Source organism: Echeneis naucrates, chromosome 23 (genome assembly GCF_900963305.1).
Source record: "Echeneis naucrates chromosome 23, fEcheNa1.1, whole genome shotgun sequence".
NCBI classification, from domain to species: Eukaryota; Metazoa; Chordata; class Actinopteri; order Carangiformes; family Echeneidae; genus Echeneis; species Echeneis naucrates.
Window position 1 is genome coordinate 4,944,857 of NC_042533.1, and position 21,122 is coordinate 4,965,978.

General features: G+C 41.4%; 2 protein-coding genes across 2 annotated transcripts; both read right to left on the bottom strand.

Annotated features, from left to right (window-relative positions):
- Nucleotides 1-6,206: 6,206 nt before the first annotated feature.
- Nucleotides 6,207-10,309, bottom strand: fam3c (FAM3 metabolism regulating signaling molecule C). Its single transcript, XM_029495008.1, has 10 exons — nt 10,201-10,309; nt 9,812-9,857; nt 9,610-9,714; nt 9,343-9,369; nt 8,940-9,063; nt 8,270-8,328; nt 8,004-8,054; nt 7,844-7,928; nt 7,629-7,755; nt 6,207-6,944 (listed from the first exon to the last, which is right to left on the bottom strand). The coding sequence occupies exons 2-10, from the start codon at nt 9,825-9,827 to the stop codon at nt 6,855-6,857; spliced, it is 684 nt and encodes a 227-aa protein (XP_029350868.1). The 5' UTR covers nt 9,828-9,857; nt 10,201-10,309; the 3' UTR covers nt 6,207-6,854.
- Nucleotides 10,310-10,633: 324 nt separating this feature from the next.
- On the bottom strand, nt 10,634-19,832 carry LOC115036673 (sortilin). Its single transcript, XM_029494948.1, has 21 exons — nt 18,902-19,832; nt 18,660-18,722; nt 18,449-18,525; nt 18,276-18,372; nt 17,863-18,030; nt 17,614-17,687; nt 17,344-17,390; nt 16,700-16,836; nt 16,507-16,590; nt 15,819-15,879; nt 14,465-14,617; nt 14,043-14,140; nt 13,820-13,919; nt 13,519-13,693; nt 13,237-13,430; nt 12,569-12,761; nt 12,332-12,448; nt 12,109-12,253; nt 11,915-12,021; nt 11,706-11,823; nt 10,634-11,613 (listed from the first exon to the last, which is right to left on the bottom strand). The coding sequence occupies exons 1-21, from the start codon at nt 19,133-19,135 to the stop codon at nt 11,599-11,601; spliced, it is 2,457 nt and encodes an 818-aa protein (XP_029350808.1). The 5' UTR covers nt 19,136-19,832; the 3' UTR covers nt 10,634-11,598.
- Between the last annotated feature and the right edge of the window lie 1,290 nt (nt 19,833-21,122).

Genomic DNA, 21,122 nt, shown 5'->3' on the forward strand with positions numbered 1-21,122 from the left:
TAAGTAAAAGATTACATAAGAATACAACAACCTCTTTCTGATTCTGAGAAGATGCTGCACAATAAAAAAAAATCCTTGCAGAATAGTGATCTGCTTGAGTCATGTTTCATTCCCTGGTTCTTTAGTCATGTGAAGTCCGTAGCTTTTGAAGTCAAACGCACATGGTTTCTCCAAATATGAAAACAAAGTAGTTTGAGGTCAACCTCAGATGTACAGCTAATAAAGACGGTCACAAGTTGGCCTTCATTTAACTTGTTCCACGATTACCACTTTAAAAGGACTCATTGTTAAAAACACTGAACTGCAATGTGATTTTACCATGTAAGCTTTGGTATATGTACAACTAAAGTGATTTTCTACACTCACACAATAGTGTTTTGCATGTATTATATATCCACACTTTGCAAAACAGCAAATAGGGCTAACTCTGTGGTCTATGACTCAAATAAACACATACTATACAAATAAATACAGATAATTGTTAAATCATGTCGGGGACTAACAGCAAAAAGAGCAATCCCTGCTACTGTGCTGCAGAAAAATATTTCTAGGCCCACACACAACTGCACTATAATGACATGAACAGACAGGAATGACATTGAAAGAGCTTAAAGGCCTTCTTCAGTACATGTTGTGAAGTGAAGGCCGTTCAAGACGCAAATTGATGCAGTGAAATTTATGAGGTGGTTGTGTTTTTGGGAAACGATTGCTACGGCTTGGCAAAAATATACAGTGTGATCGCCTCGCATTACTTGCTCAGTATCAGCCTACACAATAAGCTCATTGACTTGACATGTAATCAGTTGGATACTTCTTAAGCCACATAATTAAATAGCAGCATAATTAATCTCACCAAAGTCATTGCTTTGTTTTGAGGAGTAACCTTCTCACATTCTTCACTTATCAAATCAGGTAAAACAAATAAAAAAATCATCAGCAATCATCCTGCTGGTTCAGCGGGATTCATAAAGTCACCGACTTTTCTTTTACAGACCCCCAGTATGAGTAGGTCAAAATGGATGTAAGGGACGACATCAGCCACCTAATAGTGGTGATGCAATCAGCATAATAACCACAAAGTCAAGCACACTGATATCCTAAAGCCCTGGGAGTGACTTTATAAAGGAATCCAAACTTTAGGAGTGATAGCACTCAATGACTGATTCAGAGGGGAGTGTTGTCTAGACTGCTGCAAAATGAATGAGGAAGACACTGTGGTCACAGCAGTGGAGATGCATTCACCACATTAACGGTGTTCTTCCAGAAAGTTTCAATCTGAATAAACTCACTCGCAAACTAAGGTTAAAACAAAAAGTCAGAAACTGGACTTTGGCACTTTTTGCCGAAGACTCAAGCAAAGTCCTTGATCGGCACACAAACAAGCCACAAGCTATAAACAACAAAGAGATGGATTTTTCAGTCAGTTCCTATAAGACATCAGGGACATGAATGTCTACATGCACTTTAGACCATATGTTATGTCGATAAGACATAAACGGATACAATATTTGAAAAAACAACCCTCTGAACAGATTGTTGGATTCATGCTCCACAGCTTCAGGACAGACTGAGGGTGCAGTGAGATGCTATCAGACTGTGCTGGGCCAGAGCTAACAAGTTAGCATGCTAAGCTCAGAAGACAGAAAAGTAAAAAAGGCACAACAAACAAACGCCAGCTTTTTTGTTTACCTTTGTATTCTGTTGATTGGATGTCAGAAAACTGTTGTTTTTACCGAACGCCCACGGCCACATTTCCTAAACACTGTGTCTTTGGACATTGCTGGTCAGCCTGCAAACAAAAACAGTACACAGCAGCTTAGAAAGATAATATACACATATTTGTCAGTGACAACACAACATGGAAAAGGCAGAGGTTGCAAAGCCATTAATGATGCTGTATGATAAAAATGGTGCTCCCCCAAAATAAGGTTGAGGAAACAAGATGGCCATGGTTATGTGGTGATCTGCACTAGGGAAGTGAGGTACTCACTCTGGAGGAGTGAAAAACATGTATCCACTTTTCAGCAGCAGTGAAATGTCAAGAAAAAGTCAAAATGACAGCTAAGAATGAGCCCTTTGCTTTACAGACCAAACCAGAGGAAATGTATGTAATTGTGTTTGTATCAGGGCTCTGCTTGTTTGTTGTCTCCTGCCCTGTGCTTTTCTTCACTTCTCTCCCTTCACGTGTGTGTGTTGGTCTCCCCCTGTCTGTCTTCTCTATATTTAAGACTGTGGAGCTGTGGTGGAGCCAGAGGACCGTCAGGCTTCATCAGTTTCACCTGCTGCTCATATTTCACCTGTGTCCGTTCAAGTACTCAGCTCCATTTAAGACCATCTCATTCACCCACTGAAGGCCAGTTTGCCCCCCCCCTTCAGTGAAACCTAACAGTTTGAACCATTTTAGTCATTCAAAGGGGGAAACAAATGCTACTGCTATGAAAGTGTTGCCTCTAATGTAAAAACAGACGGTGTGGCATTTAATCAGATCTTTCTCACGCAAAATGTTTTGTACATTCGTTGTGGAAATTGTTATGTCCAGTCTATCCGACCGTCTGCGTGCACTTCACTGGTTGAGTCTATCAGAAAATATACAGATTGTGTGAAAAGAGCCATATGATCGGGAATCAATTGTTTCGTGTTTGTGTGTCTGTGCTGAGGTCAGCAGGAAGTTCCCACAGACTCAGAGTGTAAACACAGCTGTCTGGATCAGTGCATGCGATGGGGATGGTGGGTTTGTGTGTGTGTGTGTGTGAGTGTGTTGGAGAGAGGCATTTACAAGATTAGAGGTGGGGCAGAGAGCAAGGCCAGTGAGGTCACTGCTTAAATTGAAGGGGGAAGGGGGTCGAGTGTGGGGGTTGAAGGACCCTGAAAGAAACAGTTGTGTAAAAAGTTGGAGGGTTAATGTGCATAGCTGGAAGTAAACAAGAGGGCCGGGCCTCATTTGGTGTCCAGTATCAGATAAGAGTCCAAATGAAGGAGTGGCTTCAGCCTACAGAAAATAAAGGAACATATAGATAACAGCAGCACCAGTAGCCTCAATCTGTGACCTTCATACCATATATAATTACTTTGGACGGTATCAGACAGAAAAGGGGACAAAACAAAGCTTTGTGCTATTTGGACTGTCCTACGCAGAAGAATTTTTGCTGTGCAGTTTGGGTCCAGTAAAATTAGATGAAGACAGTTTCTTGGCGTGAGTGTGTGATGAAAGCCTGGCGTTTTATGATCTACAAAATAAAATAAATTAAAAAAAAGAAAAAAAGAAGATGAAGCAAGATATGGAAATTTAAGTATTTAAATTTAAGTTTTGAAGTGGTTTCGAATTATGTTACATCATGGAAATCACATTTTAGTTCCTGTTGTGCCCAATGATCCGGGATCCTGGACTTCCCATAGTGCAGCTCAGCAGCGCCTTTTGTTATAGCTACGTCTGTCAAATTCCTTATTGTTGTTTTGTAGCTAGTCAATGATTTGTGTTAACCATTAATGATAAGGCTTAGTGGTTTGATCTCAGCTTCTCCTGCCCATAAGTCAAAGGCACAGATGCTCCGTTCTGGCCACCAGTAGTCATTCATGAGTGTCATGCCAGGAACACAAAAGCGTGGCCTGAGTTGCGGAGGTCACTGAGGGATTTCTGCTCAGCTGAGTCACATGGCAGAGGGCAGATGAAGGTACGGGTACATGAAGAGCTGAGGGCAGGTGTTCGGTTTAGATGTGGTCATGGGAGTGTGTGTGGGGGGGTCAGGCAGGTTAATGCTGTTTATGAGTAGCTATCGGTGCCATATAATTAAGACTAGTAGTCCGTTTTACTCACAGAAGTGCTGCAACAAAGTTGACAGCAAAAGCATTTTAAACAAAGTTTCTGTTGAGTGGCGGAGCTGTTTGGATGTTTGGTCTGAAGCATGAAAGTCAGTTGGTTGGAGGGTGGTGAAAGGGCAGAGTTCAAAGGTCACACCAAGGCAACTGGGAATGAGAGTTGAGCTCTTCAGAGGTTCTCTGGGAGGTTAGCACCTTTGTTTAGCAGGCAGATTTATTCTGGGAAGCATGCAAAGGAGGAGAAAGAAGAAAACCTTCCATTTTCTATAGTTTTGTGAAAGCGCGTAATCATTGTAGTTCTGTGTTTATGCAACTTTGCCCACAGGCTCCCAAGAGATGCCTCATCATTGGGAGCTTTTCTATGATGCAAAATATTCTACGTTCATACATTATGTATCGCATAATGTGTCTTATATAAGGCGGGTTGGAGACGGTTCACTCCGACAGCACAGAGACACGGGAGCTCAGCCAAGCAGCGCGTATACATACGACCCCAACTGCACACAGCTAAACAATAGCGTATTGATATGCAAGAGAAACAGAACAGAAACTATAGACACCACAACAGCTGCCAAGCAAATGCTCTCCCTTGCATAAACACACATGGGGGTGTTCAGCGTCAGGCGGATGTGGGATGTGTGTGTTCCTGTATGTGGACCTCAGATGAGATTACAGGGAGAGCACCGCCGTGTCTTTTCATTTACTGAGAAGAAGGAAGAGCTCTGTGGCCACTCCACTGGCCGAGGGCAATGTACAATCCTCCGTAGGTGTGTGTGTGTTTTTACAAGTGACAAGAAACGCACAAATGATAATGAAGGTACATGTGAGATTTGATGGATTACTGTACTGTCTGAGACATCACAGTTAATGTTTTCTGAGTAGGAGGATGGAAAGCTTTCCCATAACCCTCTGTGAGGGTTGATATAAAAAGCTCACACACATACAAACACACAAACAGTCTCTTTATCATTGTTTTCATATCTGAAAAATGCTTCTTTCCGGACACCATATGTAAATTTAAATTTGAAGAAATTCAGAAGAAGCCGCATGTGGTACATTCATTTATTTATTTATTTTTTTTTGTATTTGTTGTGTGAGATAATGTCTCCCACAGAGGAAAACCAGGTGGTTGTGATAAAAAGACATGAATGAGAAGGACATAAATTGAATGCATTGTACAATGGACGCACAACAAACAGCACATGTACAGTAGCTGCAGGCAGATTAAATGAAGCAATGGTACCCCCTGCCTGTCATCTCATAGATCAGCTTCTTTAACCACTCACTGACTTCAAATGTTATTTTCTTCCACAGAATGAGTACATAATGTGGAATATTTCGATTAAGAGACACACACAAATCAGGCTTTTTCCTTTAATATTTTGATTTGAACACAACATAGCACAGAAAATACAGGCAGCCATTATTCTACGCACTCTCCCTGCCGATTTCTGGCTTATTTGTCGTGAGCAAATCATCACAAAATCAAACATCAAGAAAGAAATTTTAAATACAAATTTATCTGACTGTGTTAAGAGCCACACAGGCCCTTCTCAACATTTGATTGCATATCAGTTTTTAAAGAAAAGGCACTATCTCACAGTACTATTCTCATTCTCTCTACCCTTAATGATAAGAAAGGAAATAGCATAGTTTCTGTACTTTCTACATCTCTGTTCTGGTCTGTTTTTTCATTTTTTCACAGTAAAGTCAAACATAGTAAAGACAAAATCATTTTAAAAATAACAAGAATAGAACATTTTTGTTCCCACAGGGGACGAATACGAAGTCAATAGTTCTCTCACAAATGATGCAGCCTCTGAAATGCTTTATATTCTGGATGGGATCAGTCAGTCAGTCAGACTCTTACACATTCAGCAACAGTGTGTAATGTTGGGTTTGTGTTAACTGGTCCACAAACTTGAGAGGCAAAACAACAACTTGCTCACACACTGTATGTCCTCACTGCACTGTATTAAAGCCAACAGTGAGACAGATGAGCCATTCTGGCCTGATCCCCAACTAGGAGCAGCTGGAAAAACCAGACCCGAGCTGCCTTTAAAAAAAGCCTTAAAAATACAAGTTGTTCTTTCTTTACCTTACTCACAAAAAAGTGCTTTTATAGAAAATGGAAATAAGAACAAGACAGACAAGAAACCAGAACAGTGTGTGCAGGTCTTTAAGACTATAAAATGGCACAAGGCTGGTAGAGTGAGCAACAGATAAAGAGACAAGTTGAAGATAACGACTGTTGAAACATCTCAAACAGCCGTTAGCTGTTCGGAGTACAAACTCTGATGAGTATGAACACAAAAAGCAGTAAACATGCCCAACATCAAAGAAATACATAGTTTGAAGATGTAATAAAACACTTTCAAACCACACACACATAACACTACCAAAATGATTTATTTTAAGAAATTATATTAATATTATTATTACAATGTTCATTAAATGAGGATCTTTCAAATCCAAATCCTCCTCTCAACAAATATTTACAAATTTCACAGTGAATTTGGTGCATTTGGTTCTAAGTTGATGAATAGAGCCATTTGGAAATCTGTTATTAATATACAACCTTCTCAAACACTGAAGAAACCACAAGGTATCGTAGAAGATAGACAGGGAATGTGATCAAGATAATAAAACTGATAAGGCAGGGAACATTGGAAAAAAATTGGAGCTATGACACACATTACTAAGAGCAGTGCAATAATACAACGCTTCCTCAAGTTAAGTTTGTGGATAGAAGTCTGATTATATGCTTAATCCCTTTTAATCAGTGCACTCTACCTACAAATTCCAATTACTCGAGACGATAAGAATCTATGTAATGTAATACCAGCAGAGGGAGAATTGCAAGAAGGTCTGAGTGTCAATGTCTTGCTCGGAGCTCACTGACGATGTGTGGTGGTTCCTCTTTCTTGCTAATATGTTCTAGAAAAACGTTGCAAGTCAGGATTAAGGATTTCATTAATTTTTGGAAGAAGGGGTGGACACAGCAAGTTGGTGGTTGTCAGGTACCACAAGAGCTGACATCAGTCCTGCCTCTGGGGCACACAGCCTTCCATCTCCAACACTTCAGGCCATCCATCAAATTTGTTTGTTGCTGCACTGTTCTTGATGTGCTGAAAAAGGAAACACAACCCACTTTGTGTTATGGACATAATCTTGACTTGCATCACATCCTGTTCACATGAGCTCATCAAACAGGGTGTGACACTGTAATTATTCCAGATGGACACATTGTGACATAAAGAACATACTGTATTGCTCAACAGCTGCTACGGACGTGGTGGAGTTGGTTAAATAGAACTAGAACATGAAAATTAGTCTCGGATCATAGAGTCTATGTGCTCAGGTACAATCATTGCTTTAGAATAAAAGATATGTATTCAAAGTTTTTATGGTTTGTCTACCATTGCATCCTGCTGAATTACTCAAACTGCACTTCATGTCACCTTTTAACTTTTACAGCGAGTACATGGTGTGCATTCACTCAGCCTGACATCACAGTGCCTGCTCCATTAAGGAGGTTTACTAAAGTTTGGACACAATGGATTTAGTGAGGAATTCCCAAAATGTATTTGAAGAAAGAGCCTTCTTTCACTTCCTGGGATGATGCTGGACAGGGTATAGATTGCCATCATCCATTGATGAAAGACCTTGAGAATTTGCTGGTAATGTCATTTGAAGTGAGGCTAACACCATTAAAGATTCAGAGGAAGAAATGGAAACTCTTCTAAGCTAATAGGCAAAAAAATTTCTGATTTCTTGCAAGGGAGAAAACAGGATTTTGCAGACTGTGTTACCTGCTCAAATGGACTTTTGGTTTTGATTCCTTTCCCTCCCACAAAGATCCAGTTATCCCGGAAGCCCAAAGTATTGATAATTGAGCTGCCAAGATCAGAAATTAGCTTCCTAGCTTCACCATTGAGCCTAAAGAGCAAGAAAAACAAAAATCAATTTTAGAGCAAGAACGAAATTGTATCAGTAGTCAAGGGGACATGGTGAAAAAAGTCCTTACTTTGTTGAGGGATCGTCAAATGAGGCCATCATCACCACTGTCCCCTCTTTAATTTCCTTCAGGAATGTAATCATAGGAGCCACATCTACACAAAATCATGCATGGTTAACACGATGTTAGAGTATTTGTCAGCAACTGAAAGGTTCTGTAACATACTCACCTCCTGCCCACATGTCAAAAGCGCCTGTCTTAATAATTTCTCCTGTTTTTCCTGTGGACGAGAAAGATCCCACTTAAAACCTCATGTTCACTATAGACAGTGAATTACAACAGCAGCAGACACGTGCCAAAGGAGGAACTAATGTATCGTGCTACAGTGTTTTTTTAAAAGACTCCATTCATCGTAGCATTTCAGATGTGAGGAAGTGGAATTATATGTCCATCTTTGGCAATTCACTTTCAAAGGTTTGGAACCGACTATATTACCATTGATGAGGGCAATGTTGATCCCTCTCCCCACGTTGTTCTTCACACCACTCATTATCCTACAAGAAGCAGGAGGAGGATGAGAGCAATGAGAGCAGACCACATGGGCATATTTTCATTTTACAGCACTCACTAAAGTTGTGCACAGACTTGTGTATGTATTTGTCAACATGTAAAAATGTTTTGTGTTGGGTTTTGATAAGATAAAAGTCCCCAAGACTGTAGCATACACATATCACTTTATTCCATCCAGAAGGATGAATATTACACCTCAAGTATTTATTTGGTGCAATGGATTTTTTTCTTGTTTCGTCACGGCAACAATCCAAATACTCCACTTTTAATTGTTGTAGCAGGAAAAAGTGGCAACCTTTCAAATTTCAAAAGCTAAAACCTGAATATCTGACATTTTAGCTTGATATTTTCTTCTTTCTTCACTGTTAAATTTCAGACTTCCTTGTTAGTTTTCGAATACAGAAGCTGAGATCAAACCACTGACTCTTACCATTAATGGTTCACACAAATCATTGACTAGCTACAAAAAATGGGTGCTCAATGAAAACGGCACTGTGCGTTACACTACCAACAGTCACACACTTATTCTGATGCAACTAATGACTTGTATAGCAGAAAGTATCCCTCTGTTTTTGAAACCTTCAACATCACTTACATTTTGTCCTCCAGGCACATTTTGGGTCCCACCACACTGGCTGCTCCACTGGTGATTTTGAAGGCAAAGTGTCCAGTAGGACATGACTTGGAAAGCCCACATCTGTGTCTGACTGGCTTTGGTGCTGTGAAAACAAATGTACACAATGACTACAAGGAACCACGGAAGGTGGCTCTGTTGTTTATGCTTAAGCTACTGCTTTTAACCGTTTTATGTCTCTGTGTTCTCATGTCTTTTTATGTAAAGCACTTTATTTCATCTGTGGTCGTTTTGAAAGTGCTATGTAAAGAGTCAAGCTGAGTTCAGTTTAGGTAGCTGAACCAGTCAAGCCTGTTCCCACAAAACTAAAACAGAACATCTTCCGTTACTGAGAAAGCAAAAATAATCGTTTGAGTATACTCACAGGCTTCATTCACTGGGGCAGACCTTGCTAAAAAAAGAAAGAAATAAAAACATATCTGTCAGGGGTCACATACATAGATAAAAGCTCCATTATCTGAGGTAGACATATTTCTGATCAATGATCACAAAGTAGACTCACTAATGCAAAGACAAAAGACCACAACCAGAAAGACATTTCACAGTCTGAATAATAAACGTTACATCTAATTAATGAACTTCTTCTTCGGGACGACACAAGTTAAAAACAATATGCAAGAAACTGACTCACACATCAGGTTGCCAAGTTTGAAATCCATGTTGATCTCCAGCATCTGAAAAGCCAGAAACACAGCCAGCAGGAAGGCAGAGACGAGAGCTGCTAACTTCAAGATACCTACAAAAGAAACACAGAAGTTGGTCAATAAAAACCACAAAAACGGCGTTCATTGTGTTTACATCTGTACTGTAAAGTGTCCACTGTGTGCACTTACCGCCAGCCCTGAACATCTTAACGAGCCTCCAGCCGCCCAAAAACACCTGGAGATGTAGAAAGACATTATTTACTCACTTTTCTTCAGTTTGTGGCTACACGGCGATGCTAACTGTAGCTAACACCTTCACACAGTTAGCCTGCTGCTTTAGCAGACTTAGCTTTAGTTATCAGTTCACCGGGTCGTTGTAACACATTTGGCTAACAGCTAAATTTAGCTGGATAGATTAGAGTTTTTGTTTTGTTTTGCTTTTTTTTTTTTTTTTTTAAAGAAATGTACCCCAGAAAACTACATTTTTGAAAAGCAAAGCTGAGTCTCCTTTAGCTGCCTGTTTTTGAGCCGTTAAAATGACAGTCCAGACATTAAATCAATTAAAGCTCATGTTTTACCTGTTGAATTGCCACGGTAACAGATTCAGGAGGGAATCAGGAAGTCATGTCCAGACATGAGACAACCGTGTACCGACAGTTTACCCAGAGAGGGGGGGGAGGCGGACAGAGGCTCCACTCTGTCCGCGAAAACGGAGACGAAGTAAAGCCGGAGGACCGGAAACGGAGCTCCAGCTCCAGGAAGACTCCATTCATTCATTCATTAGTGGAGGTCGGGGTACACCTTTGACAGGTCAGCAGTCCATCACAGGGCCAACACACAGTGACACACAGAGACCAACAACCACTCACACTCAGAGCTACAGACAACTTAGAGTCAGCTGTTAACCCAAACAATGTTTTTGGACGTCGGGAGGAAACCCACTCAAACACATGCAAAATCCACACAGAAAGGCCCAGGAACCGAACCTGCAACATTTTTGTTGTGGGGCAACAGGCAGCGCTAACCACTAAGCCAGGAAGGCTTTATTTATTTTAATGTTTTAAAATTTAATTTTAAAAACACTGGACATAATATAACAGCATCCACATTATAAGGAAAATGTATCAAATTCATGATCACTGTCAATAATCACAGACATTAACAGACCATTACTTAATAAAGAAAAACTACGAGTACAAGAAATAAATAATACAAAGGGGTTGTCATGGCTTTAGTATAGTGTTTTTGTTATTGCAATAGGTAGTTCAGCGAATTTATCGTTCAGTATTTACATGTAACATGCTTCCTATAGAGCAAAACTATTTTAATCCATGTTCAGCCTTGGCCTGATTTGTTTATTGCAGAAATATGAGTAATTTTATTTGCAAGAAAAAAAAAAGTTATATATTTAGGTCTGCTTGCATCTATTTTTGTGTAAATCCCATCTAACAGTACTCTCTTTGCAGTTTTCACACGACACCCACGCTGAAGTGTGGCAGTTTCTGTAGGAGTGAGATATCTGATCTAGATCTTTCTTCTTTGTTCAATTTGAAACAGATTGCGGTTTCCTGCAGCCACAGCGTCCTCTGATGGACAGCTGTTCATGCATTTATCCTCACTGTATTACATTTTAAAAATGAAACATTCCCAGCAGGATGAATATGCAGTAATTGATTTTACACACATTTTTTTGTGGATTGTCTTTTTTTTTAACATTTAACTGAAGAAACAAAGGTGGTGCAAACAGAGTGAAATAAAAAAAAAATACTGTACAAACCAAACAGTAAGCAAAATAAAGCAAAAAATGAAGTGAGCTCAATAAATTAAAACTTTTTCACGCTTGTCATTAAAATCCTCAAAATTTGGCACAAAAGGTTGCTCCCATCCGAATATGAGGATTCAGTCCAACAAAATGTAGTTGACAGTCTTTTTCAGCACAGCTGGTTTCAATTGGATCATTTATAATGTGCCATGTGTCATTCAATCAGATCCTGTCAGAATTAGAGCACAAGGGTATTATTAGAGTTGAGAAATGATCAGAAATAAAAAGTAAGTTTTGTGTCAGTGTTATTTTAAGTCTTACATCATCTGAGTCATGCTGGCCGACGGTGCCATTGCTGCTGATGACGTTGTCAAGGTCGGGTGTAAAGCCACTATCATCATCCTGCTTCTGCAGGTTGGAGAAACGATATGTGGGTGAGCTGCAGAGGGTGACCAGAAACAGCGAGGGTCAGCTCAGAATCGGCGCATAAAGATGGGCGCACATGCAGCACAAATACGTGACTTCCTCACCTGTTTTTATAAACCACTCTCTTGACAGCAAGGAGAGCAGAAACAACAGCCACCAGGACGATCACTCCAGCTCCTGCACAAACCAGGATCAACACCAGCCGCTCTCGCTGGAAAACGCACAAAACAGCTGCTATAATGCACACTTAACAAAATCAAATAGCATACAAACGGTTGAGACCAACAAACCTACTAACCGGTGTGTCAAAGTCTGTTTCTGGAGATGATGACCTGGCAGGGGGGCCAGGGCTGGGTTTAGTACCACAAGGCCTGATGACTGTCTGCACAGTGGTCTGAAGACTGAACCCCCCCTCACACTTATTACTCGGGATCTTACGATACCTACCAACATGATCAGAGGTGTGTGAGTTTGTGTAGGATGTGTGTCTCTTCAGTTTAAAAAGCAACGACTATTATTACCCTGCTGTCAGTAGCTCATCCTCCTCTCCATCCAGACAGATCTCCAGAGTTTTATTTGCACCGTTGGGTTGTCTTACACACTCCGAAGTGTTGACGTGACGGTAGTAGCCGTAGTCACTGTAAAAGGACAAACTGGAGATTATTCTCCACGTTTCAATCCTAATTCTTTCATCTAGGAACCTGAAAGAGGCCAAACTCTATATACGTTTTCATCCATGCCTTTAATTGTTGACTCACCATAGGAAATCTGCTCTGGTACACAAGCAGGGGCTTTGCTTCTTGCTCACCACGAAGCTTTTCCCATTTCTGCACACAGATTGTTTCTTTAACCTCCTGTACGTCTCCTTGACACCCAAGACACAACCTTTTCTCTCTGAGTCTCCTCCCGCTGTGGAATGAGCCAACCACTCCTCATAGTCCTGGTCATCACCTAATAAAAGCCACGTAGACCAATCAGGATACAGCTGTCATGAGCATTCCCCCCCACATAAAAAAAAAAAAAAAAATTCAGGTTGGTTAATGAATTCAATATACATTTTTTCCATGTTCAAGCACCTGTGCTGTCACTAGAACTCACCAAAACTGATCAAGCAAAAACTGTCTTCATGCAGGAAGGAAACGAAAACATTTAGAACTAAAGAGAAGTACAGTCAAGCAAATGGTGGTTTGATGCAGTTCCGGTCTTGTTTCAAAGCCTGCTGGTTTCTGAAATGCAATGGAAATGAAAAAGGGAACTCTAATCTGGCTAAGTCAACTGTTTATTTTTGGAAATTCGCAGGTTCATGGGTAATTAACTTTCTGTAATGAGAAACAGCTTTAAGGGTTCATGGACCTTCCACTAGGTGGTAACTTGGGCTGTAAAGGAGCCAGCTACTTAACTGTGGAATCAGAGCAACTCGACTCACATTCTCTGGTAATGAGGCTCTGGAAATCAATGGTGACAGCCACCCACATGGGCTGGCCATCTTCCTCTGGTCGGAAGCCCCACACACTGACATTCATGGCTCTGGTGCCTGGCTCAGATGCCAGGCCTGCGAAGAAGAAGGGCTGCTCGGTGAAGTTATACAGCTTCCAGCACTGGCCCTCATCTGTGGAGAACCTGAGGATGAGAAAATTCATATAACTGACTTGCTCTGCTTCTCTTTCTTTAACTGTGCTTGTGGTCCAAATATCCACAGTTGCAGTACTTGATAGTTTTGACTTGTCCCTCGTGTTGAGCCTCCACGGCCACAATGAGGCCCCCAGAGTCCAGTATGCTGTAGTGGTGTGGTCCCCTTAGTGTCCCCCTCCAGTTATAACCCCCATCTGATGAAACAAACACATCTGGGTGCTGCGACGATGACAGAGAATCACCCACAGTGCCTGATGAAGAGAGGAGGGAATCGAAACACAGCTTCATACATTAGATTTACAACTGATGATTGATTTGATTGAGATTAGATGTTTACAGCTCAAAATGGTGTTTGGATAAACTGCAAATTAAATCACCATGGGCGATAACCAGTCCAACTGCCGTTGGCTCAGACAGAGCCACCATGGGAACTATTCGGTTGTTGCGACTGTGTTCTCCGTGGATATGAAGGTTGCACTGATTAAAAAGAAAAAAAAAAAAAAGAATACATGCACACACACAAAAACACTCTAGTGGAGAAGGACTGATTTGAATAGTGTAATGCTGACAAATGCAAACCGGGATTCTTCCCTAACGTACATTCTTAGTTTGCTCTCTGCAGTCCACATTTTCTGGCTTGTTCAGTTGTCGCCACGTCCCTCCTCTGTTGAAGGAGATCACAGATCTGACCCGGCCATCTGCAAAACACAGTGTACTATAGTCACACGATGAACGGCTGGATCAGCAGTTTGATGTAAGGGGGGTAGTTCAAACCTAGTTCAAGAGATTTACTTATTGAATGGTGGGGTTTTGATTTTATTATTTAGTTTTAATGACACTATTAATGGATTTCATTAAAGGGCTGCAAAAGTAAGACTCAAGTAGTAATAAAGTCAACAAATTCTTCAAGATTTAACCAAAAGATTCAGCAATAAGGAGAATTCAAAAATAATAGAGGCATTTATCTCAAATGTGTGTGAATGTGTCTTAATCAAGAATGGGTGAAAGATGGATGGCTCCACCTTCGTCCAGCCTGTTGGTCAGGTATACTCCTCTCAGGGAGGTGATGTTGGTGAAGTCGCTCTTCCTCTGCCCATCAAACAGGTGGCGCTCCAGTGACTTGGAGAACAGGATCCCACGGTCGTCCGACGTGTACATGGTCCCAAAGAAGGTGTCTGGAGTAAAACAGGAAGTACTGTCACCAGGATTAGATCCAAAACAACTTGTTTTGAGTGAGATTTGGCCTATTTCAGCTCAAGGTGCATAGAAGATTTCACACCTGAAGATCAGATTAGTCATCAGCCTGTAAAAATAGTACAATATTTTCTGTGAATCTGTCACAACTAAGTATTGATGCTTCATTAGCTAATATTCCAGGTCATCTGTAATATCTGGTTCCCGTTTGTGGTCCTGCTTATATGGTTTTCCAAAATCAAGATCACATTTTCAGAAAAACCACAAGACTTCCTCATACAAACAGGGCGTGGATACTTACTTCTTCTTTCCTTACTATTATTATTTAAAGACAATTTTTCTATTGACTGGAAAAGGTTTAAGACGCAAAGCAGCTAATTTAAGATTTAAATGATGAGATCTGGAGGTGGTATAAGTTCTGAAGTATGTCTACATCACTAAATTAGCAAGGATTCCTCAGAATGACTGTATTGACTGAATTAAATGTTAATCTCATGTGATGGCGCAAACAAGGCGTCATCATCAATCATATTGTACTCATCTCACACAAACACATCTGCTAAAGTCGTGAAGGACAAGCTCAGCAGAGGAAGGTGATGCACATGCTTTACTTCTCTATTGTGTTTGTGAGTATGTGTGTGTGTGTGTGTGTGTGTGTGTGTGTGTGTGCGCGCACGCACTTGTGTTTTTCCCTGATCCCAAGATAGTGTCAGCTTTTGCAGTGTAACCTAAATCTACCTCCCTCAAGCCAACAAAAGATAACACCCCTTTGCCCCCATATCTCACCTATTTATCTGAACAGTACAAAAGTCCCCGTCACTCAACCCTGCAGCACTAACTACAACCTTTTATACAGAGAAAATATTACTAATAAGGGAAGGAATGGACGCGAGTCTGAAAAGAGGAGCCGAAAGAGAACGAGAACAGTAGGGAGAAAATTGGAAAATAAGACTGGCCAGTTGGATTCAAACGCATAAACACACTTAGTATAATGGAATGATTTGTCAGCAGAAGCAAGAACTTGTGAAACCAGTCTGAGTTTTACTGTTGAGCTTTTCCATTACAAAAAAAAGGGGTAGAGAGAACTGCAAGACCGCATTTGGGAATCCGTATGAATATGCATCAAGTGTGTCATATTTTGATCTACATGTCATCTGAGAGGACAAAGTTGTTGTCCGTTACCTCCTGGGTTGTCGACATGCATGAAGAGCATATCCTCATCCCCATCAAGAATGGAGTAGAACTGCAAACACACACACATATGTGGGTCAGAAAATGTAGGTGTGAGGTAGAAGCTGGGGGGGAGGGGAAAAAAAAAAAAAAAAAAAAAAAAAGAACAACACCTTTTGATGACCAATTTTTTAAATTGCCATAAATCTTGTCTCATCATCATGAGATAGAGTGTATGTTTGTGCTGTCAACACTGTGTAGTGGGTGTGTAACTTTGGGTGTATGTGGGGGTCGGCCATTTTGACCGAGCAGATGTTGGTTAAGCTGGTTGTGAAAAAGGAAATGTTGCTAGATATGTAATTGCTTAAGGTGAAATCACCTTTATAATATTATACACAACAAGCATATGTATTTGAGTGTAACTGGTGTACCTGCCAGGAATGACTGTAAATAGACCATGTGAGAAAGGAAGTCATTGGATTAGTATCTTTGTAATTGCTGTGGTTGTGCTGGACATCGTTTTTTCCCCACTAAGGATCAACCTAGTATGTGGCTTCAGTGCAAGCGAAGCCAAAGCTGTCAAATATTAAATGTTATCTAAAAATGAAGAGTGTTACAGGAAGCGTTGTTGACACATTGCAGCGAGCAGACAGTATTTAAGTTCATGTGCGTTGTCTCTGACAGTGTGAGCCTTTCTTACCTGCTCGGTGGAAGCAGAGGGCAGCAGTGCTCGGCTGAAGGTATCCCCCTGATCTGATGAGAAATACATGACACGAGGGGATCTCTGGGAACAAGATAACACAACATGTTCTAGAAATTTGCTGTGTGAGAGGTTTGTTGATAGTGTGATTGAACTGGGTACATTTGGATCGTCTCTACACAAAGCATCTCACCGAATCTTCCATCACCGAGAAGAAAAGAAAGGCTCCAATGTAGCCAAAACTGTAGATGTCCTCATGGATTGTGGTGAAGGTTTTCCCCAGATCCTTTGTCCTCTTCAGCAGCAAATCTCCCCTTTCATCTGCCTCAACTACAGCAACAAGAACCACAGTACGGGCACGCTCAATGGGAAGCCTGAGCATGAAGCTAGTTTTTAGCGTGTCCACAGGAATCTTAATGTGCGGCACTGGATTCAAAAATAGAGCACTGTGAACATTGAGCTGAAGCATTTCAAGCAGAAATATACAATCTGAGGTCTAAATTAATTGTGCCAAGCAGGGCAGATTCTCGTCAGAGTAAGAAGTTAACAGCGTAACAGGGAAAAAAAAATTTTTGATTATTCCCAGATGTATCAAACTCAATGAATTTAGATATAAACTACCTTTATTTTCTTTTGTGTCATGTAATTGCCCTTCTTTCTGTTTGCTATTGCCCTTTATTGTTTTATGGTGGGATTTTTTTTTTTTTTTTACATTATCCCCCCAGGCACCAAAAGAATGATTAGATAGACTGATTAGATTTTATTAGGATTTACTTTGATGAATTACCCAATAACTAAAATTTCTACTGTGAAAATGCATTTCTTGTATTTTCCTACCTGCGTCTACTCGACTGCAGCTGAAAAACAAATTAACGCCAGCCCCCCTAATGGAAAGAAGAAGTTAATTTCAAAAGCAACAAAAATTAAGGAAGCAGAAAGACAAGTTTGGGACATACCGTGTTTCATATATTCCATCAGTTCACTCAGGTAAGATACTACATCAGGATGTAATTGACAATTCTGCAAAATTGCTGCTCCTTGGCAACAACAATATTGGGTTCATCTCGTGTGTTTGGTTCTGAGGTTTAGTTTCCTGTTTACTCTCACCATGAGAAAGAATGCACTCCATCATGAACTTTTGTCCATTTGGCACCAAAGTCCAGAGAGAGCCACAGACCGCCCTACATGTCAAGAAGGAACAGAAGAATGTTTACCTTTACTTTAAGGTGTGTGTTTGGTGTGTGTGTGGGTATATTATTGAGCCAGAATACTACACAGAGCAAGTGAAACTCCTGTAAAATCCCAATAATGTTTGAGAAAATGGCAGGAAAGAAATGAACCAGGTGCAAATCTCACATCAATGCTGAGGGCCACAAGGTAGTCGGGGTTAAAGAAGTGGTTCGTGATTGGCTGAGCCAAGTGGAAGGGCAGTTGGATGAACTTGAAGGTTGCGCCGGCATCTGTGGAGGTGAAGATGATCCCTCCTGGGTTGTCCACCACTGGGATGTCCGCTGTCAAGAGCACCTGTTGATTAAAACCAATAAAGCAAATGGAAAATCTGGGAAAAGGGACAGGTTAAGAAAAGATATTACTGCCCATCTTTATCTTTTTTTTTTAGGTGGTGACATAAAGAAGAACAGGCTATATAAAGAGAAAGGAGACCAAATCATTCAATTTTAAACTGAATTAATTTTTGTTTCAACACTCTATAATGTCTCCCAATACATATACAAAAAGAAGCCAACAGCTCCAACTGCAGTCAGACTCACAGAGTTCCCTGGTCCAACACTGACTCCAAACTCCTCTCTCATGAAGGTGTTGTTGATCCGGTGGGAAATGTCATGGAACGACTTCCCATAATCCGTACTGAAGAGCGAGGAAATGAAGTCACTGGATAAGTTCTGCTCAGAGAGGGATGGACATGCCTCTGACATGGACCTACCTTCTGTAAAGTCGGGAGGAGCCTCCCTGTAGAAAGGTTTCGAGGGGGGCACTGATTGTAGACAGCACCAGGACGACCTGGGACGAAAGTGGTTCATTCAGTAATGTTCTTTATTTCTGATTATGGAGGGAAGCTTCAGCTAGGCTGTTGAAAAACGATAGATTTCAGACCGATGAGAGCATACAGCATGCATCTCCGGATAGATACTCACTCCCGTGCCATCGCCCACCCACGTGAGAATTACATGAGAGCCATCATCACCATTAAACCCTGTCTAGGAGAAAAAAGTGGAAGAAACAAAAGTTCCACTTCATGTGATGTTCAACCAACAAGGCTCACAAAATGGGCTGAATAGATACTTTAAAACAATGTTCACAGATTTGCTTCTTTATTATGTAGCCTAACATGAACCAAGCTTCAGAGCCATAATCACACATCCAAAACAAAGCTTACCTCATGTGTGTTGTCATCCAGGACTCTGTGCTCGGCGGGGGTGAGGGGGAGCCGGCAGGAGGTGAAGGGGGGCCCGGGTAAAGGCTTGGACGTCCCAGGTGAGCCGCCGGTCTCTCTGCCGGACCGTGCGCGCCCTTGGCCTCGGCTCCCATCCGGCTGGAGGGACACCGTCCTCCCCCCAACGCCCAGGAGACTGACCCACAGCCCGCCGAGCACCGCAATTCTCCAGATCATATCCGGTGGGGAAACAAGGAGCAGCCTGCCAGGTGCTGGATGTCAGCAGACTGTGTTCATAGCCCTCAGCGGTGGGAAGTGTCTGCACGGCTCATTAGCATAAAAAGTGCTGCGTGAGGCGGTGCGTCCTGCGCCAGCAGGTGTTTGTGCCCGCATCCAGGTGACCTGACTTCCATTTCACACGTTGTGACGGATTCGTTCTCAAAGCCTCCCTGTGATGGTGGATCTATGAATCTAATGCGCAGTATTATGCAGAACGGGGCAGTCAGCAGCTGACTGGTGTGGTGTGATAGCCTTTTCTTCTTCTTCTTCTTCTCCTCTAGTTTTGTTTGAAGGGGCCGACATGCCTTAACCTGTGAGGGCTCCTGTGCTGAGTGAGCAGCTTTGGCGCACCCGTCCAGCCAAGCCTCGCCATGGGGCTGTTGGTAACTCCCATACAAGTGCCCAACCCTGACCAAGACATCTGAGCAGAAACTCACACTCTTCCACTGGCCATATGAGAGAGAATACATTTTCAAAGGCCTGTAAAATCTGACAGAACGGCAACAGCTTTAAATTGGAAACATATTTGTCCTTTAGCTTATATTAAGGCTGAGTCATTGTTTCATTTAAATTCTAAAACTGTTTACTTAGTAAACACAAGCAGCTAAGGTAGGAAAGTGGTTAATAATCACCCTGCATTTGGTTCCATTTGTTGACCAAAGAATGGGGAAACAACACTTCAGATGAAAAAAAAAAAAAGGGTCAAACAGAAAGCAGCTGCAACACATTAACATTCAAGAGACTATAATGACTCACATCTGATGACTGAACTTCTGCCAGCTGTCATTTACATGAATAAGTGCAAATTTGTCCAAACATCAGTTGATTGTGAGAGGACTGGCGTCTTCACATTCGATCATCGGACGAGTAACAACTCGTTCACCAATGAGGCCCTGACTGACTGCCCTCTGAGTTATATGGGTCAGGCTCTGTAACTGCTGAATCATACAGTTCCCATGTTCAGCCCCCCCCCAAAAAAAGCATTCTTTATGACTATTTGAACAGTTCTTATATCATGGCAATGCATAGGCGTAACACAACCCTGAAATCTGACAAGGAAAGAAAGCAGGAAGGGACCACTGTCAACCAGGCCGTGAGAAAAATACCTAAACGCCAATAAGAGTTCAATACAAACCAGATGGGAATAATCAGTACAAGACTAACAGGCTGCACAGAGCAAAGGAACAATTCCCACAAGCAACCAATTGGGCAGCTGCTTTCACAATGAGCATTTGATTCAATACACCTGCTCATGTCCACAGGGACACACGGAGACTTTACAGGTCTGGTCTCCGTGTTACGTTTATTTTGCTTCTTGGGAGCTTCTACTTTTGTTTTTTTTTTTGGTCAGGGATCCTTAGCTTGTGAGTCTCTGAATTTTTTAGAGGTGATACCGATAGAACTGGTGAAGATAAGGCATGACAGGGCTTGACTCCTGCATAGCTTTTTCTTGAATTATATTATTGTGTTCAGTTCTTTTCAACCGTTTTGATGTGAAAATAGTTGGTTTGAACGTGTTTATATGGAGGCTTGTGTTTTTGTTGCGCTTGCCGTTTTTCCACCATTCAGGTTTGTCCGCTCGCTTTTGACTTTCTAAGTCAGATGAAAATTGGGAGTAATTAAATGTTAATCAGCCTACCCATAGCGTCAGCTCTTCCAGAGAACAGACAGGCTGCAGTATGTTTTCAAATGAACTTTTTTCAACTCATTTTATTAACTACAAAACATACATATTGACCTTTAGAAAGTATGGAACCTTCTAGTTTCTTGTGCAAAACATCTTCAGTAGTGCTGTTGCATTTGCAGTCAGATTTATGGATCTTCTGAGGCGAATTAGCTGCCACGGGGGACTGACAGCAGGTGATACAAAGTGCAGCTAACAGAGACGTGGCCTTAGGCATCAGTATCAAAAAGAAATCTTTGTACAGAGGTTTTGCAAAGAACA

Bases quoted from the DNA above. Each gene is read 5' to 3' on its own strand.
- fam3c (XM_029495008.1), bottom strand. The intron at 8,329-8,939 runs GTAAGTGATGTT...TGCTTCTTGTAG, and splicing joins ATGTGCCTGGAGGACAAAAT to GATAATGAGTGGTGTGAAGA. The intron at 6,945-7,628 runs GTAACACAGTCT...TTCCTTTTTCAG, and splicing joins CCAAAAGTCCATTTGAGCAG to CACATCAAGAACAGTGCAGC.
- LOC115036673 (XM_029494948.1), bottom strand. From the start codon at position 19,135: ATGATCTGGAGAATTGCGGTGCTCGGCGGGCTGTGGGTCAGTCTCCTG. The intron at 12,022-12,108 runs GTTAGTAGGTTT...TGCGTTTTCCAG, and splicing joins AAACAGACTTTGACACACCG to CGAGAGCGGCTGGTGTTGAT. The intron at 11,824-11,914 runs GTGAGGAAGTCA...CACCCTCTGCAG, and splicing joins AGAGTGGTTTATAAAAACAG to CTCACCCACATATCGTTTCT.